At 56.8% G+C, this 20,101-nt stretch overlaps 5 protein-coding genes across 5 annotated transcripts; 3 read left to right on the top strand and 2 right to left on the bottom strand.

Moving 5' to 3' along the window:
• Positions 1-2: 2 nt before the first annotated feature.
• On the top strand, positions 3-3,784 carry QBC33DRAFT_617692 (inosine-uridine preferring nucleoside hydrolase-domain-containing protein). Its single transcript, XM_060432694.1, has 7 exons — positions 3-1,730; positions 2,004-2,021; positions 2,190-2,253; positions 2,312-2,333; positions 2,380-2,465; positions 2,525-3,178; positions 3,258-3,784. The coding sequence occupies exons 1-7, from the start codon at positions 116-118 to the stop codon at positions 3,595-3,597; spliced, it is 2,799 nt and encodes a 932-aa protein (XP_060285773.1). The 5' UTR covers positions 3-115; the 3' UTR covers positions 3,598-3,784.
• A 563-nt stretch (positions 3,785-4,347) lies between these two features.
• QBC33DRAFT_325616 (uncharacterized protein) lies at positions 4,348-5,173 on the bottom strand. Its single transcript, XM_060423626.1, has one exon. The coding sequence runs from the start codon at positions 4,969-4,971 to the stop codon at positions 4,363-4,365; it is 609 nt and encodes a 202-aa protein (XP_060285772.1). The 5' UTR covers positions 4,972-5,173; the 3' UTR covers positions 4,348-4,362.
• Positions 5,169-6,254, top strand: QBC33DRAFT_531188 (ubiquinol-cytochrome C reductase). The gene is made up of 5 exons (XM_060427283.1): positions 5,169-5,391; positions 5,455-5,477; positions 5,539-5,604; positions 5,655-5,703; positions 5,767-6,254. Exons 1-5 carry the CDS (start codon positions 5,221-5,223, stop codon positions 5,821-5,823), a joined length of 366 nt encoding a protein of 121 aa, XP_060285771.1. The 5' UTR covers positions 5,169-5,220; the 3' UTR covers positions 5,824-6,254.
• A 393-nt stretch (positions 6,255-6,647) lies between these two features.
• On the top strand, positions 6,648-13,257 carry QBC33DRAFT_556849 (E3 ubiquitin-protein ligase; the record flags this gene model as incomplete). Its single annotated transcript, XM_060429763.1, has 2 exons — positions 6,648-12,871; positions 12,990-13,257. The coding sequence occupies 2 exons, from the start codon at positions 6,648-6,650 to the stop codon at positions 13,255-13,257; spliced, it is 6,492 nt and encodes a 2,163-aa protein (XP_060285770.1).
• An 857-nt stretch (positions 13,258-14,114) lies between these two features.
• QBC33DRAFT_447156 (kinase-like protein) lies at positions 14,115-16,989 on the bottom strand (the record flags this gene model as incomplete). Its single annotated transcript, XM_060424418.1, has 4 exons — positions 14,115-14,811; positions 14,872-15,255; positions 15,388-15,969; positions 16,034-16,989. The coding sequence occupies 4 exons, from the start codon at positions 16,987-16,989 to the stop codon at positions 14,115-14,117; spliced, it is 2,619 nt and encodes an 872-aa protein (XP_060285769.1).
• Between the last annotated feature and the right edge of the window lie 3,112 nt (positions 16,990-20,101).

Genomic DNA, 20,101 nt, shown 5'->3' with positions numbered 1-20,101 from the left:
CCCCACAACACCAGCCTCGAATGGCGAGGCTGGACTTCTCAAGACTTCGACGATTCGTGTGCAAAATCGAGATTCCTCCCGCCAACCCTTGGATTCGCAATTCGGTAGACGCAAGATGAACAAAGAGCAGTTTCGGAAGCTCCTTATCGCCAACGCAGCGAAGGCTTCCGGCGCGGGGCAGGATGCTTCCACCCCGACGGGCGGCCGGCTGGGCGGCAGCACCCCTGTTGCGCTGGGATCAAGACAAAAGTCGAGCATGCCGATGACGCCACGGGCAGTTACGGGTCGCGTTGATTTCGCACGACAGCTTGCAGACAGGAACCAGGGGGACCAGCAACGGCAAAAGAAATTTCGCACGTCGACACCGAAGGGAAGCAGGCTTGCTCAGGGCTATACCGACCGCGCCAAAACGAGAGAGGAGGAGGAGGAGGAGGATGAGCGCGCCGAGAGGCTCAAGAATCTCGACGAGTCTCTAAAGAAGGAGGAGATTGACCAGGAGACCTACGACAAGCTGAGGAGTCAGATCGCCGGCGGTGATCTCTCGAGTACACATTTGGTCAAGGGTTTGGACTTCAAGTTATTGGAGAGGATACGAAAGGGAGAGGACGTGTTCGACGAGCCGAAGTCCAAATCTCCCGAAGAGCAGCCTGAATCGGAGCCAGAACAAGATCCGGATGAGCTGCTTGACGAACTCGAGGCGCACGAGGTCAAGCCTGTCGAGAGGGAGAAAATCCAGAAAAAGGGCCAGTTCGCCCCCACATCGCTAGTTCCCGGCCAGAAGCGGTCCCGGGATCAGATACTAGCAGAGATGAAAGCAGCGCGAGAGGCGGCCAAGGCAAAGGAACAGTCAGCCCTTGGGACGCGTTTCAAGAAGATCGGCGAGCGGAAGATGCCTGGGACACGCATTGAACGAGACGGCAAGGGTAGGGAGGTGCTGATTATTGTTGACGAGGACGGGAACGAGAGGAGGAAGGTGAGGAAGATCGGCCGAGACGCACCTAAGGAGGATGAGAAGGAGGCTTTTAAGCCTGACAAGAACGGTGAAATACTTGGCATGGAAGTGCCTGAGTTCTACAAGCAACAGCAGCTCGCGAAAGCAAAGGAGGAGGAGGAGAAGGAAGTCAACATATTTGACGATGCGGGCTCCGACTACGATCCACTGAGTGGCTTAAATGGGTCCGATGACGAGGAGTCATCTGAGGAGGGAGAGGAGCGAGAGGAGGCTGACAGGAAGCCCGACTCGTCGACCGATAGAGAATCGGCTGGCGCGAAGCGCAAAGAATCCCCACCTCCAGCTCAAAAGCCCCAACCTCCGTCAGGACCTCGGAATTACTTCAAGGACACTCTGTTGTCTGCCGAACCATCCAGAGCGCCTTTCCTGTCTGATCCAACCATCCTGGCTGCATTGAAGAAAGCCAGGGCGCTTGATAAGCAGGCAAGGTCGGAGGAGGATATCAAGGTGGCAGAGAGGGAAGCCCGTCTCAAGAAGATGCTTGCAAACAGCAGCCGAGACGACGAGGATTTGGACATGGGCTTCGGTACGAACAGGCTCGAGGACGAGGCTGACCAGGATGAAACCGAAATCAAGCTATCCAGTTGGGGGGGTGAAGACGATGACGGCGGAAATGGAGGTGGCGGCAAATCAAAACGGAAGAGAGGACCGAAGAAGCGAAAGGGGGATAAGAACAGCTTTTCTGACGTGATGAGCGTGATGAAGAGCAGGAAGGGCGGTAACTCTTGAGCTCGAGCCAAGAAGTTTATGAATTGATCTTGACGAGCTAGTCAACGTCCGTCGTCTTGCTCAAACAGGTGCAGGCATAACGCCGAAATATGTTGTTTCTTGTATCCTCGGAATATGATGTGGACAGTAAACCAAACTTTCCGTAATGGGTATTCGTAACAACCACGACGCCTTTCCTGAGATGGGAATTTGTACTGGAGATTGGGCACCCGCTCTTTGCGAAATGTGTAGAGAGACCGGGGCCTACTCCGTACTGTCCCAGGTCTGGCATTATCCCTGTGTGGGTCAGAAGGGCAAGATTCAGCCGACTGTGCCTTTCATACCCGCCGACTTACAACGTACACACTAACTTTCAAACAAACATCGGTTTCCCTTTCGTTGGCAATTTCGTTCGTTGCTTTCATTCAATCCTTTCGCGGTGACTCTAACATTGGTCGTAATCTTACAGCTCGAGCAACGACATGGCCGAACCAAAAATTCCTGTCTGGCTGGATTGCGATCCTGGCCACGATGTAAGTGCTATCATGTTGTCGATTGAGTGCTCAGATGGCTTCATCCTGATACTGGTAGAGTTCGGGGCCGGGCGTCCATGGTTGGTCCGGATCGGGATATTAACCCTATGCTGATAAACATTGCAGGATGTGTTCGCGATCCTCCTAGCGTGTTACCACCCGGGTATCAAGCTGCTAGGCATATCGACAATATTCGGAAATTCGTCACTTGAGTAAGCTGGGCAGTGTCGCATAGAATAGTTAGCGAAAGCGAAACTAAATTCTATGGCAGGAAGACGACCTTGAACGCGACGTCGGTGCTCACAGCCATCGGCAAAGACAAGGAGATACCCATCTACGTCGGCGCCTCTCACGCATTGAGCCGGCCCGTTTTGCATGCCCCAACTGACATTCACGGCGAGTCCGGTCTTGATGGCAGCGACCTGCTACCAAGGCCGCTAACCCCTGCCAATACCACCGTCCCAGCCGTGGAGGCCATCGCAGGCGCGCTCAAGGCGGAGGCACCCGGCACGGCCTGGCTTGTGGCCACGGGGGCCTTCACCAACGCGGCGACGCTGTTCGTCGCGCACCCAGAGCTGGTAGGGCACATCAAGGGCCTCTCGCTGATGGGGGGCGCCATCGGCGGCGGGTTCACGCAAGCGCCTATGGGTCAGGTGAACGGGGTGCCGCGGACGGGTAACTGGACCCAGTTTGCAGAGTTCAACATCCTGGCCGACCCGGAGGCCGCGGCGTGGATCTTCTCCAATGCCGCCCTCGCCGCCAAGACGACGCTGGTGCCCCTCGACGTGACTCACCTGGTGCTGGCCACCGAAGACGTCCAAGCGATGCTTCTGTGGGGCAAGGATGGCGTCCAGGCAGGCCCGGCAAGGACGACGCTGAGGCAGATGCTGGTCGAGTTATTGTTGTTCTTTGCCAAGACGTACAAGTGAGTGCCCCGCAACGTTGAGAGATTCCGGATCACGGAGTTAAACTTAGTCTCCCCCTTTTTCTCACCTATTCAAAAGCGACGTCTTCGGGATCACCGAAGGTCCGCCGCTGCACGATCCTCTCGCGGTTGCTGCCGTCCTGACAGGGGCTGGAGATTACGAGATTCCGTTGTACGATTTCAATCCCCAGTCAGAGCCCAGCTCGAGGCTGCCTGAGCGATACGAAGTGACGGTGGTCACAGAAGGATCCTACGAAGATGCCCAGGCCGGAGCACAAACCGGCCGTACTGTGGTAAGACTTCTTGAACCCGGTGAGGCGGGAGTTCGGATACCGAGGGGCCTGGACATTCCCTTGTTTTGGAAGGTCATCGAGGAATGCGTTGAGAGGGCGGATGCCGTGGTTTCGAAGCCTCTATGAGGGCGGGTGGTCCTGTGACGGTAGGATCGCCGGCTTGCAAACCTGCCTCTATGAGGGCGGGACCAGCCAGGGCCTGGCTGACTGGCCAGGCTCCCTTACTTTTCTTGTCAATCCATTCTAGAGATGATCATAGACTAGGCAAATTAACTAAGCATCGCTATATACAAAGACTTGAGCTATTAGGTTTAACGCAGATTGAACAATTGCTTGTAATGCTTATAACCCACATCTTTACGGCATACGGTTGAGAGAAGGTGGAAGGCCGATTAGCTTTGCTACAAGCCAGTCCAGGCCATTGGTCCATCTTCCATTGCAAGACAAGTGTGCTCACTCGCCGCCTGACCCCGGTTTCTCTCACTGGCGCGTCGCTCGGCGTAAATAGACTCTCAGAAACGCAACTCCGCAGGCCGACCCTGTGTTCCCTTGCCCTGCCATTACATTGAGTTCCGTTGTCAAATCTCCGTTAGCCCTCCGACTCGACTTGCTGTCCCTGTTATTGTTGACGAGAGACGCAGTGCGACATGGAACACAGTCCCGATGGCGAAGCCCCGAACATGTTGCTCGTGTGGCGTCTTGAACATACGCGCTGCATCGATGGCAGCCGCCCCACCGATCTGTTCTCAGGTCTGAGAGGGCCAGGCACTGGACACCTATTCCACCATCCGAAAAAGAGTCGGCAGGTCCGTCGTTCGCGCGGCCCTGACCCGGGCCCAGTGTCACACGCTGATAGATGAAGGCGAAAGGGGTGCGACACCCCCTTTTCTTTCAGCTGGGCGTGTCTTCCCCGGCAGCATCGGCAAGCGAGGATTGGCCCTTGGGCTCGCCGTCGGCATCGAAACCTAGGGCGTCGAGCTCCCGGACGAGCTCGCTGATCTTGATGACCTTTGCGATCTGCTCGGGGAGGAGGGACCCGCCCGTGTCCTTCTTGTTCTTGAGCTCCTTGGCCTGCTTGAGCTTCTTCTTCAGGTTCCGGACCTTCTTCTCCCTTTCCACCTCCGAGTCCGCCTCCTCCGGTTTGGCAGGCGCTGCGGGAGCTCCGGCCGCATCCGTCCCGGCGCCCTGTTGCTGCTCCCCGGCGGCCTTCGCCTTCCTCCGGGCCTCCCGCCTCTTGGCGTTCTTGTTGCTGGCGCCGGACGCCTGGTCCGACGCCGTGTCCTCCTTCAGGCCCTCCGCGCCGGGGATCCCGCCCTGCCCGCGGCGGAAAGTCTCGGCGGTCCGGTTCTTGTACACCTCGACGTCCTCGGGCGGCCTGTAGCCGGGCCGGATCTTGATCGCCTTTCTTGTCGTTCCGTCTGCTCGGGTGGTCTCGGGGATGTGCCTCTCGCCGCTTCTATCATCGGTGACGATGCCCGACTTTGAGGGTTGGGGCGACATGGTGTGATTGCTGGAAAGAGAAGAGGGGGGATAGGAGAGGTAGGGAGAGGGAAATGGCTCTGGTTGTCGGAGGCCCCTGAGACCCTCACTCAGGGGGTGGATGCTGTCTATTCCGCTGCCTCTCGGATGTCAAAATGGGAAGATCCAAAGGGGCTCTGAGGATTTCAATTTCGGTTGGTGGGCGTTCGAAAAAAGATGCGCTCATTCTCGGGGAAAGCTCGGGCCAAGCATGTGGAAAGCGCCGGGTAGATGTCGGAACAGGACCACCCTAGTTTTCCATTGAAGCTGCCAACACTTTGCCAAACATCGCGAGCAACCTCGGATTTCCCTCAACCACGCCATTCCTCTCTTGCAAGACAATTCTCCAATTGGCTCAGTACGGGCAGTTTGTCAAGTGGATATATCAACCTCGACACAATGGTGAGCAGTTTCTCTGTGCGATGATTGCGTGGAATTGAGAGCTAATCAGGCAATCCTTTGCAGTCTGCGACAACCACAATCTACAAGCGAGTTTCCCTCCTGCCACGACAGAGCTATGGACTGGGCAGCTAACATTCTGGGAAACAGTGGCCTCTTTCGGAGGAATTGGACCATGCTGGGAGTCGTCTTCGCAAGTGCCTTTGTGTTTGAGCTGTGCGTATAGGTTCCACACGATGGGGGTGCGCAATGCTGACATGGAACAGGGGCTACAACACGACGATGAACAAGGTCTGGGACAACATAAACAGAGGGGTATGGTTAATTCCCAGGGAGAGTGGCAGCATGGATGTTGAAAGCGGCTAACATCTCCAACAGCGTCAATGGAAGGATATACGGTCGAAGTACGTCACCAACGATGACGAGGAGGAGTAATGGGCATATTGCAGCGGCCAAGGCAATTCTGAAGGATGCCAAAGACTTTGGAAGTGTACAAAATCTAGAGCAGGAACTGGCTGTAGAGTGTCAAAACACCGATTCCCATCATACAAAGGATTTTCGCCCTTCGATAAATGGTGGATGTGAACAGTGGTGCTCCTAACATGCAGCCTGCAACTCGGCACACCGGGAAAGCCAGACAAGGATATGAGTGAAGGAAAGGGAATTATTGTGACTGTTCAGGACTCGAGTGGCCTCCAGAGAGGCTCACAAGATTGGGGCATAATGACGAGAGCTCAGTATTTCTAGGCGCTTGGCCTGTGATTCGTTACACTCTTAGCCCAACGAGGGGCGACTCAGTAGTGTACGTAGGCACCACAAGGCACCTTCAAGCAACCCCCACATCTCTCTTCTGCGTTGGCGATCTCCAGATAGAAGTTCGTCCTGAATGCCTCAACGAAATGATTTTCAACGCTTTATAATAAACTCGGTTATGTCGCCCTAGATTTCGGGAGCTCTTTTTTTTCTCTTCCCGCGTGCAAACACTTTCGAAACACTCAACGAGACCTGCAATTATACCTACCTAAGTGCTGTACCTAGGTAATCCTCCCCGCCGTTTCGTGGAGAGCCCCTCCGCCACCTGGAGCTTCGTCAGTTCCTCTGCTGTGCCCTAACACCTATCACAACCGCCTCTTCATCTAAATTCACAGCTGTTGGCACGAATACTCGATACACTGGGCATCGTTTCCACAATCCTCCCCCGCCCCAAACCGGCCAACTATCCGACTATATTAGCATGATCTAGAGCTCTCCTCGCAACGATGGATCCGTCCATGTCAACCCAAGAGCAGCAGCTCTGCCAGTTCTTGAAAGACCTCCCCGGCCGACACAAGTACCGATACACCGATGATGCCTCCCAAGAACTCCTCTCCAACCTTTTTTGGTGCATGGCTGGTGGGAAGCCGGAATACATGAACCTGTTCTTTCCCGAGGGCGGCCCATTGCGGAACGGGACACTGAAGCTCAAGGATGCACAGGGAGCCGTCGAGGGCGCCGAGTACACCGAGGCCGCCCGAGGTAAGGCCTGTGGCCACATATTCAAGGCGGGAGAGGCGTCGTACGCGTGTCGGACCTGCAGTGCCGACGATACCTGCTGCCTCTGCAGCCGGTGCTTCGACGCCACCGACCACACGGGGCACATGGTTCGGATCAGCGTCTCTCCGGGAAACAGTGGCTGCTGCGACTGTGGTGATCCCGAGGCATGGAGACAGCCCATGTTCTGCACCATCCACTCCATGTGGGAGGGCGAGCAGTCAAAGGGCAAGGGCAAGGAGGCAGCTGGCCTGCCCGAGGATCTGGTCACCAACATGCGCATGACCATCGGGCGAGTGTTTGACTATATGTGCGACGTCATATCGTGCTCGCCGGAGCAGTTGCGCCAGACCAAGACCGTCGAGTCTATCGAGCAGGACGAGAGGATGTCGCGCCTCTCCTCGACCTATTACGGGCCCGACGCTGACCCTCCCGGCGAATATGCAGTCCTTTTGTGGAACGATGAGAAGCACACAGTCCTGGATGTCCAAGAACAGGTCGCGAGGGCCTGCAGCACGAGCCTGGCAAACGGCCTGGCAAGAGCTTACGAGACAGATTCCATCGGCCGAAGCATTCTTGTCTATGACGAGAGTATCGAGAGGTTACTCGAGGTTGCCGGCATCATCGAGCAGATCCGGCTCACGGTAACCATCCGGTCGTCTCGGGACACGTTCCGAGAGCAGATGTGCGGAACCATGATTGAGTGGTTGGGCGACATTTCTGGGTGCAGCGTCGGGCCGGATCACAACATCCTGCGCCAGCTGGTGTGCGAAGAATTGCTCAGGCCCTGGCGGAAAGGGAGTCAGGCCACCCATGCCATAGTCGGCAAGGATGGCATCGATGACGAGGACGAGATATCTCGGCAAGACCTCGACCCGGCTGACATCTTCGCACAACAGGCTAGACTGCTTCGGCAAGCCAGAGCGGCTGCCCGGCGGCAGGCCGAGGCACAAGAGGCCAGCAGCGATGAGGAGGAGGACGATGACGACGACGACGACGCCAGCAGCGACACCCCATCTAGCGGCGATATGGACGAAGATGACGTTGATGAGGTCGACATGATGATGGTGGAGTTGAGGCCAGAAGCCAGCGCAAATGTGCAAATGCACGACTGGCGGCATGACCAGGCACTTGAAGAGCTTGAGGCTACAATAGCCAACTATCCGCCACCCCCTCCGCCCCCCCCGCCGGCGCCACGTCGGAATATCAGGGAACGCGAACTCACGCCCTCCGATTCCGACACGGCGGAACCGCTCATCGCGCCGACCGTCTATGCCAAGGCACACCTGGAAGTGCCTAAGACTCCGGGGGCTTCGAAGGGGGACAAGTTGACGCCACCAAACCCAGGACGGTACTGGTTAGGAACCTCTGGGGGATATGCCGAAGAAGGCGATCTGCCCATCTCCGAGGATCTCTTCGAACGTGTCCGGCTTGATTGGCTGATCCTATTCGATCTCAGGATGTGGAAACGGGTGCGGAATGACCTAAGGTCCCTCTACATCTCCACGGTGGTCACTCTTCCCGAGTTCAAGCGGGTGCTCGGCTTGCGCTTCTCCGGGCTCTACACCACTCTTGCCCAGCTCTACCTGATAGGGGATCGTGAGCCGGATCATTCCATCATCAACCTCTCCCTTCAAATGCTGACTACCCCTTCCATCACGGCCGAGATTGTCGAGCGTGGAAACTTCCTCACGAATCTCATGGCCATACTATATACCTTCTTGACCGCCCGCCAAGTCGGACATCCCTGGGACGTTGCATCCAATGCCGTTCTTGCCTTCGATACCGGTTCAGTGACGAACAGGAGGATGTATCACTTCTTCCTAGATTTGAAATACCTCTTTGCCTCCCCTCACGTCCAAGAGCGCCTTCGGACTGAGGAGAGATACATGATGCAGTTCCTAGATCTCGTCAAGTTGCACCAGGGTATCTGCCCCAATGTGAGGGCCGTCGGCGAGCACGTCGAGTACGAGACGGATAGCTGGATCAGCGCCTCGCTCATCACCCGTGAGATTAACAGGCTCTGCCGGCAATTTGCCGAGTCGTTCCGCAACGTCAAGGAGCAGGATTCCCTCTATGTGTCTTGCGCCATTCGCCTAGCGGCCAGAACGGTCATCATCAACTCAATCGGCGCCGAGCGTGCAAGATTCGCCCAGGCAGAGATCAAGGACGAGGTTAGATTCAAGTCCCTTACCGATTTCGAGTTCGACGACCAGCAGCGCAAGTTCGACGTCGTCAAGTTTGTGGTCGAGGAGCAGCCGCTCAGCTTCCACCACGCCCTTCACTACACTCTCTCCTGGCTGATTGAGTGTGGCAAAGCGATGCCAATCGAGCAGCTAAGGGCACTGCTTACGTTTACGGCACAGGAGCTGGTTATGAAGCCCCGCGCCATGGGTAAGAAGTCGATGCCGAAACGCGACTATTCCCCCGAAGACTACCTGATGGCGACCTTCGACTACCCCCTCCGCGTCTGCGCCTGGCTAGCCCAGATGAAGGCCGGCATGTGGGTCCGGAACGGATTGAGTCTTCGGCACCAGGCTGGCACGTACCGTGGAGTCAGCCAGAGAGACGTCTCGCATCATCGAGACATCTTCCTCTTGCAGACTGCGCTCGTCGTGTGCGACCCCAGCCGCGTTCTGGCGTCGATAATCGACCGATTTGGTATGGAGAAGTGGGTGAAGGGGTTCTTCGAGCAGAAGTCCAAGGCACAAGACGACGTGCAGCATCTTGACGTCGTTGAGGACATGGTCCACCTTCTCATCGTTCTGCTTAGCGACAGGACATGCGTGCTGCCTGTCGAGGACGGCTCAGAACCGTCACATCTGCTTTCCATGCGCCGTGATATCATTCATGTTCTTTGCTTCAAACCTCTCTCATTCCAAGAGATTTGCAACAAGCTACCGGATAGGTTCCAAGAGCAAGAGGATTTCCACCGACTGCTGGATGAGATGACCATCTTCAAATCTCCCGAGGGGCTGTCCGACGTAGGCACCTTCGAGCTGAGGCCGGAGTTTGTCGACGACATCGACCCTTACATTGCCCACTACAGCAAGAACCAGCGCGAGGAGTCGGAAATGGCCTATCGCAAACTGATGGCGAGGAGGACTGGAAAGCTTGCAGAGGACATCATCTATGAACCGAAGCCGCGCCCCATCACGTCCGGAATCTTCACTGGCCTGGGAGAGTTTACAGGCACCGGGATCTTCGCCCAGATCGTCTACTACTGCCTGCTCTATACTCTGGTCTCTCCGAAGCTGACGCCGAGCGTGCCTCTCACCCGGGTAGAGGCCTTCCTCCAGGTCATCCTCCACACGATCCTGCTCGCCATCTCCGAGGACAATGCAGATGACACCGACCCGTCGGCGCCGTCGTTCGTGGCAGCGGCTCTTGAGCGAACGGCCCGCAGCAACTTCATGCCCGAGGCCCCGATGGCGAAGACGATCGTGGCCTTGCTGAACCTGATGTCGGCGAAGGATGAGCTCAAGTCATGCCATCCAAAGATTGGTCTCGTCTTGAAGAGGATGCGCCAGAAGCGGCCGCACTCTTTCGACCGCGTCTACCATCACCTTGGGCTGTCTGTGGACCGCATCAACACAGCCTCACCGGCCGTCACTGTCACAGACGGAGAGCGCGAGAGGAAAAAGAAGGCTGCCATGGACCGGCAGGCTAAGGTAATGGCGCAGTTCCAGCAGCAGCAAAAGAACTTCATGGCAAACCAGGGCGACATTGACTGGGGTGACATGGATGACCTGGACGAAGACGTGGAGCTTCCTCCAGTCGAGGAGCACAAGAAATTCTGGAAGTATCCAGCAGGGACGTGCATCCTGTGTCAGGAGGAAACGGACGAGCGCCGTCTGTACGGGACTTTCGCTTTCTTCACCGAGAGCAAGATCCTCAGGCAGACGGACCTCCAAGATCCCGACTTCGTGCGGGAGGCATTCAACACACCGGAAAACCTCGACCGGTCAGCCGAGCATATCCGACCGTTCGGGATTGCCCATGAGAACAGGACAACGGTACAGAAAGTCAACGCCAAGGGAGAGACGTTCACGACGGAGCGGCAAATCATTGGCAAGGGCTTCCCTGCGGAACTCACCCGCTCGGGACCCGTAACGATCGGGTGCGGTCACATCATGCATTACAGCTGCTTCGAGGTTTACTTCGAGGCGACTGTGAGGCGGCACAGCTCCCAGATAGCTCGCCACCCCCCCGAAGATACCGACCGTCTCGAGTTTGTGTGTCCTCTGTGTAAGGCACTAGGCAACGCTTTCCTTCCCATCGTCTGGAAGGGTAAAGACGAGTCGTACCCGGGAGTCCTACAGACACCGATATCGTTCAGCTCTTTCTTGGAGAACCAACTGCACTCGGCATACTATACCCTCGGGGCAAACAGGCCACCAGACCAGATCCAGAACTCCTTCGCATCCTATACCTCGCAGGCTTTGACAAGCAGTCTAGCGGATAGGTCTTCCGAGCTGATTGATGATGCCTGGGCTGATTCCTCTTCTGCCAATCCTCCCTCGGGTACGTCGTACATCGAGCCCTTCGCCATTGTCCCCGAGACCAGTATCCGAAGCGGCCAAGGGTCGGAGAGCAACGACATGATGCAGGAGCTCGTTAAGGTGTATCGTCGGCTCCGTGACTCCCTCGTGAAGAATGGCCTCAAGACCCGCCATCCGGCTGGCTTGACAGATCGCGACCGTGATGAGCTCTTCTCGAGTGATACGCTAGCCCGCTCCGTGGGCTTCTCGATATCGGCCGTCGAGATCCAGCAGCGCGGAGTCGAGGCCGACTACGGGCTGACATTCTTGGACAAGATCCCGGGCCAGGTCCTGACCCACCTGCGCGTCCTTGCGGACACAGTCACGGCGTACATCGCGGTGGGAGGCTTGAGGGAGGCGGGCGAGAATCGGGTCGACACCGAGTACCGGAAAGAGAGCGAGCGGCAGCACTGCCAGCTCTTCATGGCACAGTACCTGGGCGAGGAGACGGAACAGACCCGGCACCCGGCGAACACCTACCCGCCGCTCCTAAGCGAGGATCCGTTCATCTTCCTGTGCGAATCCGTCTTTGGCGTCGTCCCGGCGCAGGACTTCGAGGTCTCCCACATGGTCAGGCTCTGCTATCTTGCCGAGATCACAAAGGTCGTCTACCACCTCGGTCGCAACGTCCCTGCCGCCCTCTGGCTCGAGCGCATCATGAACCGGCCGCGGGACATGGACCCGGCGCTCGACAATTTCGCCTCCTTCTGCGAGGCCGTGGCCCGGATGGACGTCGACGCGAACAACGGGGTGCCGGTGCTCGCCGACGAGGCCCGCGCCCGCGAGAACAGGGGCTTCGACCAGCCGGGCCTGGACGGCTGGGAGGGCTGGTACGGGTTCGTGAGGAGGTACGCCCTTGCCTTCCTCCGCAAGTGCGTCGTCCTCCTGTACGTCAAGCACGGCGTCGACTTCAACAGCCACATCTCGCCCAGCCCGGAACTGAAGGAGCTGGAGCGCCTGACCGAGGCCCTGCGCGTGCCGTCTCTCGACGAGATGCTCACCGCCCTGACCCCGCTGGGCCCGCAGTGCGACTGGGCGCCCAGCACGCCCCAGCTCGTGGCGGGGTGGATCAAGCACCAGGCCGTCTGGCGGCGGCCGCCGGCGGCGACGACGACGACGACGGGTACGGCGACGGGCGACGACGAGCTCGAGGACTCGTCCTCGCCGCCGGACCGGGCGCTCCTCAGCCACCCGGGCATATTCGAGCTGGTGGGCCTGCCGAGCAACTACGACGCGCTGATCGACATGTGCACCAAGGGCCAGTGCCCTACGACGGGCAAGGACATCTCGGACCCGGTCCTGTGCCTCTTCTGCGGCGACGTCTTCTGCGGCCAGGGCATCTGCTGCGTCAAGGAGGAGAGGAGGAACAGGAAGACGACCAAGGTTGGCGGCGCGAACCAGCATATGAGAAAGTAGGTTTTTCTTCCCCCACCCACCCCTTTTAGCCGCCCCCCTTTTCATGTCTCTCAGATGGGAGGGAGGAAGGGGTGGAAAATTAGTCTCAAACTAACCGTTGGGGGGGGAAATTAGATGCCAGAGGAACACAGGCTTGTTCCTCAACATCCGCCGCTGCTGCGTGCTGTACCTGCACCGGGGGTCCGGCTCCTTCAGCCACGCGCCCTACATCGACCGCTACGGCGAGGTGGACATGGGCCTCCGCCACGGCCGCCGCCTGCACCTGCACCAGCGCCGCTACGACTCGGCCCTGCGCGCCCTCTGGCTCGGCCACGGCGTCCCCAGCTTCATCAGCCGCAAGCTCGAGGCGGACATCAGCAACGGCGGCTGGGAGACCCTCTGATCGCCCCGGGGCCAACAAATCGGCCCTTTTCCCCGATCCCAATCTCGTCCCCCCGAGGGTCCGAACCGAACCGAACGAAGGGTGGATGGATGGATGGAGTTTGTTGACTGGGGATTAGGTTGGCGCAGCCCGAGGGTATGAGCCGATAAGCTCGTCATATTTTCTGTCTCCTTCGTCGCATCACGCCTGTAAATGCTTGGGGTTTGCACAACGATTTGACATGGGCATCATCATACTCGGGCGTTTGACAGTATCATTATGGTACGTTACCCACGCCCGGTTTTTCACGAGTTGGAGGCGAGGTTCTTTTTCCATGCTTCTCTACCTTTTCTTCTAGCATTGCTTTGATTGGGTCAACAGGCATCTTGGAGGTTTACATTGTCTGCTCTCCCGCTCGCCACTCCCTTTTCTTTCTTTTTCTTTCCGTATTCGTCCCGTTATACTATCGTGTCTCCTCGCCGCTAGCTGGATCATTATTAGGTGATCTCGACAGATTTTGGTCAAGGGATGCATTATCAGGCGCGAGTAGAGAAGAGAGAGAATGACCATCACTAGTCCATGTGCAATCACTAAGCATCGTCACTCATGAGTCAACCAAGGCACCGCCCCTACCGTGCGGAACTTCCCCTATTGATTAACGGCCCCTGGCAAGAATCCAAGCGCCCCTGCCGTGGGGGTCGTATTAAAGAATAACACTACTACTTATTTCTATTCATAACGTGTCTTGTCTCATCCACTGCTTTTCTTCGTCCCCATCCATGCATGCATTGATGTGGCCCGTAGTTGTTCCGGCTCTCGCATCTGCCCCATAGCAAGCAAGCAAGCCCTCCCTAGAGGTTCCCTGGTCTGTATCCTATCTACCGTAGGAGGTTGCGCATGTTTCCCGGCCGCAGCTTCAGCCGTCCCCTATGCAGTGCTCTCATCGACGCAACATTCCCCCTGCTCGGCCCGCCGTCCCAGCGACGTCTGTCATCGAACTCCCAACGCCCTGCCCCCTCGGCCGTGCCATCTCCGCCGCCGAACCGAGGGCCGAGCCGATTGGCCGCGTTCGAGCTGTTCATGCCGCCCAGCCCGCCGCGCGGCGGTGGCAGCGGCAGTGGCCTTATGCGCCGCCATGTGTACCCCAGGAAGGCGGTCCTCTTGCGCAGCTCGAGGACGATGTCCTTGGTTTTGGGGTCCCGGAGGAGGCAGTCCCGCGGTTTCAGCACCAGCTTCCCGAAGAACCTGACGAAATCCTTCAGCAACACGCGCTCCTCTAGACCCAGGTCCGCCAGCCCCTCTATGTGTTTGTACATGGCCTTAAGGTCGGACTTGTAGTAAGGGGATGCGATGGCCGCCATCGCCCAGTCTTGCACGCTTGGTCGGAGTCCCAAAAGTCGTGCCCGTGCTTCTTGCTCTCTGGCGCGGGCCCTGGCTTCGGCTGCAGTGAGGGCAGCAACGGGATATGCATTGGTAAACTGTGGGATTGGGCCCATGTTCGCCGAGGTGGGGAGGTAGGGCGCAAAGTCCAAATTTTGCTCTCGGGAAGATGCATTCCCCGAGTCCTCGCTCCTGCTGTTGGCGAGAGCTACTACAACTACAGCCTCCGCATCAAAGATTCCTGTCGCCTCGCACTCGGTCGAGTCGCTCATGTCTTCCACCTCTCCGAAGTACTGTGTATCGTCCACAGAGCGTAGATGCGGTATGAAGGGCGGCTTCATATCATGCAGCCGCCCCCATTCGAAACCGTTAAACCATGGGTGCGACTTGATATCTTCGGCATCGTAGGGAAATACGTGTCGTCCAGCAAAGTCCCTAGGACCCTGGCGGCTGGGGCCAATGTCAAGTCTGTCGTTTGGCCTGCCGGGTCTCCCACGCTGGGAAGCTGAGGTGGCCCAGAAATCCTGGAGATAATAACGCTTTGAGCAGATGCGTTTTTCCTTCTCCCGAATTAGCGAGGATATGAGATGCCGGCATTTGTCAGAGACGGCTGGTTCAGAAGGTAAGGCGAAAGTCTTGCTGTGATTCTACGACAAGTGACAGTCAGCCTTCATTTCTTCGGGTCATGCCTGTTGGGGTCGTACAGTGATGTTGTCCTTCGTCCTCTGCCGCCCTTCATCTGAAAGGAAAGGCGTATTACCGTAGACACACTCATACAGAATCACACCAATGCTCCACCAGTCGCACCTGGCGTCGTAGGGCTCCCGGTTGATCACTTCAGGGGCCATGTATTGGCTGGTGCCAACAACGCTCTCCGCCGCCGCACGAATTCCGCAGCGGTTCCGCCAGTTCAACAATGGCTCCCCGTCATCCGAGTTCCTTTCATGCCTCTCGATGGCCGACTGGATGCCTTGGGCCCTCTTCTCTTCATGCTTGTCCTCCTCGTCCGTGTCGACTTTGATGGATAGCTTTTGCAGCAGGCTATAGCGGTGGCTGTTGTAGTAACTCGGGTCGTGGCTCCAGTGGCCGTCAAACGCTAAACTAAAGTCGCCGATCTTCAGATGGCCAGAAGCCGAGATTAGGAAGTTGTCTGGTTTGATGTCGCGGTGTATGCATTTGAGTGCATGGGCTTCCTCGACGCAGACGATCATCTCGGCCACGTAGAAGCGTGCAGCCGACTCGTCCAGTATATTCTCCCTGACCAACAGGGCAAGGAAGTCCCCGCCTGGCATGTATTCCATAACCAAGTATAGGTTTGTCGCATCCTGAAAACTGGAGACGAGCGGGATGATCCTGTGTTAATCATGTGTCAGCCAGAAATCTACAGCATCGACACGACCCTGGAGGAGCGCCTCACCAATCTGACCCTTCAGAGGCTACCAGAAAGTCCCGCTCGGCTCGGATATGACCTTCCTGGCTCGTCTGCAGCATCTTGGACTTCCGGATCACCTTCATGGCATAGATTTGCTTCCTCTCTCGGCCATGCTCGCCATCGCCGCCGCCAAATGACAACGAATTCTGATCACCTCCATTCTCGGTAGTCTTCTCTCGTACCAACTGTACGACCCCAAAACTCCCCTTGCCAAGGATTTCAATCACTTCATAATCATCAACAAAAGAGCTGAGGGGGCTCCCTCTCTTGGCATTCAAGGCGCGAATGCTCCGAGCCTTCATAACTCGCATCTCTCGAAGGTATTCGCTCTCGCGTCGATAAAACTGCAGCCAGATCCACTCCTGCTCTGCCGGCGACATGCTCCTCTCGCTGATGCGTTTATATATGTCGGCCTCCAGCAGCCTTTGTCTTATTGATCTCGGTGTAGGCCCACTTGCTAGCAGTTCGTTGAAATGGGTTTCGAGGTAGATCTTCGCGGCTGCCGCCCTCTCAACCGTAACGACACTGGGGGTGACTTGGTCAAACCTTGATTCTTGAATGGTGGCCAAGTTACTACCTGGGCTCGACCAAGTGCCGGGTATGTACCATTCCCCAGAACTGCCATGTCGCTGAGTGCCCTGATACTTCTCCAGTGCACGATATTCTTGGTCCATCCCTGACGTTGGCGGCTGAAACTTGGAGTCTAGAGACGTCTCGCCAGTTGACTCCTCGGGTGATATGGCAGGGTCGCTGTTGTTACCACTGTTTCCGCTGGAGCTGCTGCTGGTGTTGGCGAAAGAGGAGCCGGTACGAGTCTCTGCAACCTGGCTGATGTCCGGAGGCTCCATAGGGGTATAGCTGAGCAAAGAGTGCTGGCCCTTCGAAGCGTCCGCGCGGATGACAGTCGGCCCAGAGGAGGCAAGGAAAAGCGAGCTGGGCATTCTAGGCAACTCTCGGGCCGTCGGAGTTTTATGCTTTGGCGGTCGTTGAGCCGCCGCCGAACTCTCAGTGACAGGGTTTTGCGGCCCTGTGACGATCACCATTAAGCTTTGAACTATCATGGCCGTATCGGAGGGGGGAGCGGCCTACCACTGTGTGCCAGTGCCTTGAGCGCCGACATGAGTTGGGTTCCCTGGCGGCGGAGTCGCGAGGGGGTAGACTTGGTTTTTTCTGATCCATTAGTTGGGCATGCCGACTGTTTGATCTTGGTAGTGGAGCTGTCTTCCCAGACCACGGGGAGGGTCGTCGGAACGTGGTCCATCAGCAGCCGTTTCCCCATGTTGGCTTGCTCGTTATGAGCTTCGGCGCCGTGTTAAATTTATGTTATTGACAATGAATGGGGGCTATCTCGATAAAAGAGAGACTGAATGTGTGGATTTCCATCCATGGCTACCTAGACGGCGGCCACCAAAGGGTGGGTTAGCCATCCGAAAAGAGAGACCTGTCTGGTCCCCAGGTGCTCCTTCCTTACAGCAGTCATCGAGTTGGAGAAGGAGCAATATATGCCCCTTTCCCGCTCCGACGCGGGTTCTAGCTAAGATACCTAGCTTCCATTCCCAGCAATGCCACTTCTACTACCTCATAGGTAGGTAGGCAGTTCTCTCTTGTGGCTATATCGGCAGTAGAACAATTCATCTCGCCAACCTTTTCATAGTATGTGAAAAACCTGGCGATTATATTTATCCCTACTTCTCCTATATCTCAGAGGGGGGACCCCAAGTGCAAGCTGCAAACGCGACGACTCTTGTTTCCGATATCTCGAAGGCGGCAGTCTCCCATTTCGTCCAATCTGCCAAGGCTGGTGATGGGACCCTGGTCGCAGACAGCTTGCTTGTCTCTCTCCCCTTTGACACGCAAGATGCTGGGCAAACCAAACCGCTGCCCTCGAACGATTTGACATGCCAGACAGTGATATACTCTCATGAGCTTCCAGCGATCCTGTCATTAACGATCCACCTCGAAGTGGTCGTCAGCCATAAGGCGGGTCAACCACAGATTCGGCGTATTGTGAAGTCTACGCTGAGATATCCTTGCCGCCTGTCCATGATTCCAGTGACATACATTCATACCACGGAGGGGCCACAGGAGGCAAAGACCAACGGTCGTCCACGAGATCATCATGAAATTGACCATTTGGGCACGATCAAGAAAGAACCTTGTTAGGATTCTCTTCGGGATCATGCTGCCAAGAGCGGACAACGCAATATTGTTTCGAGATGTGATACAAAATGAAGGGCACACATGATGTGGGTTGTGGCATCAGGGGTGACTGGACGTAGCCGGAGTCCCCTCTTGGTCTACGGAGTAGTTAGCGGTGTGAATAGTATCGCATGACTTGATCATTGTTGGTCTTGGGGAAGCCAGGTCATCGAGGGCCGCATTCCTGCCAAGACCATGAGAAGCCACGAACCAACTGCTCGTATCGAGTCTCAGTCTCGCCGGAATCTGCCCCTGCCAGTGCGGGTCTCACTTCGGTCCGACGCCAGGGCAAAAGGATGAAGTGGCGCACGCCGGGGGGAGAGGTCGTAAACCAGGGTTAAGCAATTCCTATGTCAAGACCGCGCCCGACGTGGCATTCGCATCGTCAGCTCTATAGAGGTGGGACCCATCGATTCTGCCGGGCGGATGAGCCTACTCCTGTGCAGACGCTCCAAACAGGCGTAGTTGCGAGCGATGCGAGTGAATCCGGCGCGAGCTAACGCTTGTCTCGCCCGGGTGGCTTTCCCGGCCCGTATGAGTGCCGTATCACCATTGCCTAATCGTGAAGTCTCAGACACGTCGCCATGTGTCACCCCAGGTTCCCAATACCCCGGCAGCAACTTGGCGATCGCTCAAAGCGCCATCGTGGCGGTGACAGCGTCATTTGTGAGTGGCTAACGCCCGCTGCGCCGGATTTGAATTTGTCTTATTAGGCGAAGCCGCGCGAGGCACACTCGTTCCCTTGTTGAGCAAGCTTGCAAGGGTTCGAGACGGAAAGTCCCGATTTCCAGCCACGTCGATGCCCCCTCGACAGGGGGGCGCTCAGGGCTGAAGTGATCGGATCAGATTCGACTGCGAGTCCCGGGTCCGTTTTGTTGAGGGACCACCACGCAGCACCTTGCCGTCGCGTGAGCGGCAGAGATTTGAGTTAAGCGAGCCAAACTCGGCACATTGTCTTCCTCCAGATACAGGCAAGAGGGCCAGACAAGGTACCAAACCAAGCCACAGAATAAGCAATGTCCAGGGTCTCTCCCAAACGGAGGCGGTCTGACGAGATCATTATGGCGGCGGTTGAAGAAGCATGAATGCTTGCAAAGGGGTAAAAAGATCTAGATGGGTCATGGATCACGGAGGGGTGCATTGTTGAGCAAAAGAAAAGAAAATGAGAGTTGGAAGAGGTAACGATCCGCAGCTTGATGCACCTCGGTGTGCGCCACGCACTGCAACCCAGCCCAGCCGCCACTTACGTGAACGGAGAGGCGGTGTGACTCGGTGAGTAGTAATAAACGCAGCAACTGTTGTGCGAGGGGAGAGGGTGTCTCGGGTCTGATGAGATCTCCTCGGGTTGCGCGGCCCGCCTAGTGTGGTTCTCGGCCCGGCACCCTTTTTTGGTTCTCAGTTTGTCGGAGTTTGCCGAAAGGTCATTCATTACCCACCGGCACCGGCGGAAATGTATGTACTACCAATACGGAGTACAAAAAAAGAGGTGGAAACTACAATTTTTGTGTCCCCGGTTCAAAAGTTGATAGGTTCCATTATTTTTGAAGCCGAGGGTCTGGGCTCTCCCCAAATGTCTTAAAGTGCATACGCATACATGGTTATCTCCTAACTCCTTGCAACTTTCCCATTTCCTCCAATCCGGGTGGGGTCTTCTGCACCCCCCGCTATTGGCCAAGAACAGACTTGGCTCAAGGTGGAGAAGGATTTGCACCCGGGCCCACACTCTATTTTGACGACCCGATCGACGCTCTACCTTAGCTATTACTCCGTAGTTTAGCGTGCCAAGCTTTCTGGCCACTTTTTCCCCGACGACACGACGACGACCTCCGTTCAGGAAAAGCTCCCTCCCGCGAT

This window comes from Phialemonium atrogriseum (genome assembly GCF_030411735.1).
Source record: "Phialemonium atrogriseum strain 8032-3 unplaced genomic scaffold QBC33scaffold_6, whole genome shotgun sequence".
NCBI classification, from domain to species: Eukaryota; Fungi; Ascomycota; class Sordariomycetes; order Cephalothecales; family Cephalothecaceae; genus Phialemonium; species Phialemonium atrogriseum.
The sequence above is the reverse complement of the archived record's forward strand: the minus strand, read 5'-3'. Positions and strand labels throughout refer to the sequence as shown.

What these genes read in the sequence shown, in the direction of transcription:
- QBC33DRAFT_617692 (XM_060432694.1), top strand. Translation starts at nt 116, where the DNA reads ATGAACAAAGAGCAGTTTCGGAAGCTCCTTATCGCCAACGCAGCGAAG. An exon ending in ATTGCGATCCTGGCCACGAT is followed by an intron (nt 2,254 to 2,311) that starts GTAAGTGCTATC and finishes TGATACTGGTAG; the next exon opens with AGTTCGGGGCCGGGCGTCCA. An exon ending in TTCGGGGCCGGGCGTCCATG is followed by an intron (nt 2,334 to 2,379) that starts GTTGGTCCGGAT and finishes TAAACATTGCAG; the next exon opens with GATGTGTTCGCGATCCTCCT.
- QBC33DRAFT_325616 (XM_060423626.1), bottom strand. Translation starts at nt 4,971, where the DNA reads ATGTCGCCCCAACCCTCAAAGTCGGGCATCGTCACCGATGATAGAAGC.
- QBC33DRAFT_531188 (XM_060427283.1), top strand. Translation starts at nt 5,221, where the DNA reads ATGTCGGAACAGGACCACCCTAGTTTTCCATTGAAGCTGCCAACACTT. An exon ending in GCGACAACCACAATCTACAA is followed by an intron (nt 5,478 to 5,538) that starts GCGAGTTTCCCT and finishes TCTGGGAAACAG; the next exon opens with TGGCCTCTTTCGGAGGAATT. An exon ending in AGTGCCTTTGTGTTTGAGCT is followed by an intron (nt 5,605 to 5,654) that starts GTGCGTATAGGT and finishes GACATGGAACAG; the next exon opens with GGGCTACAACACGACGATGA.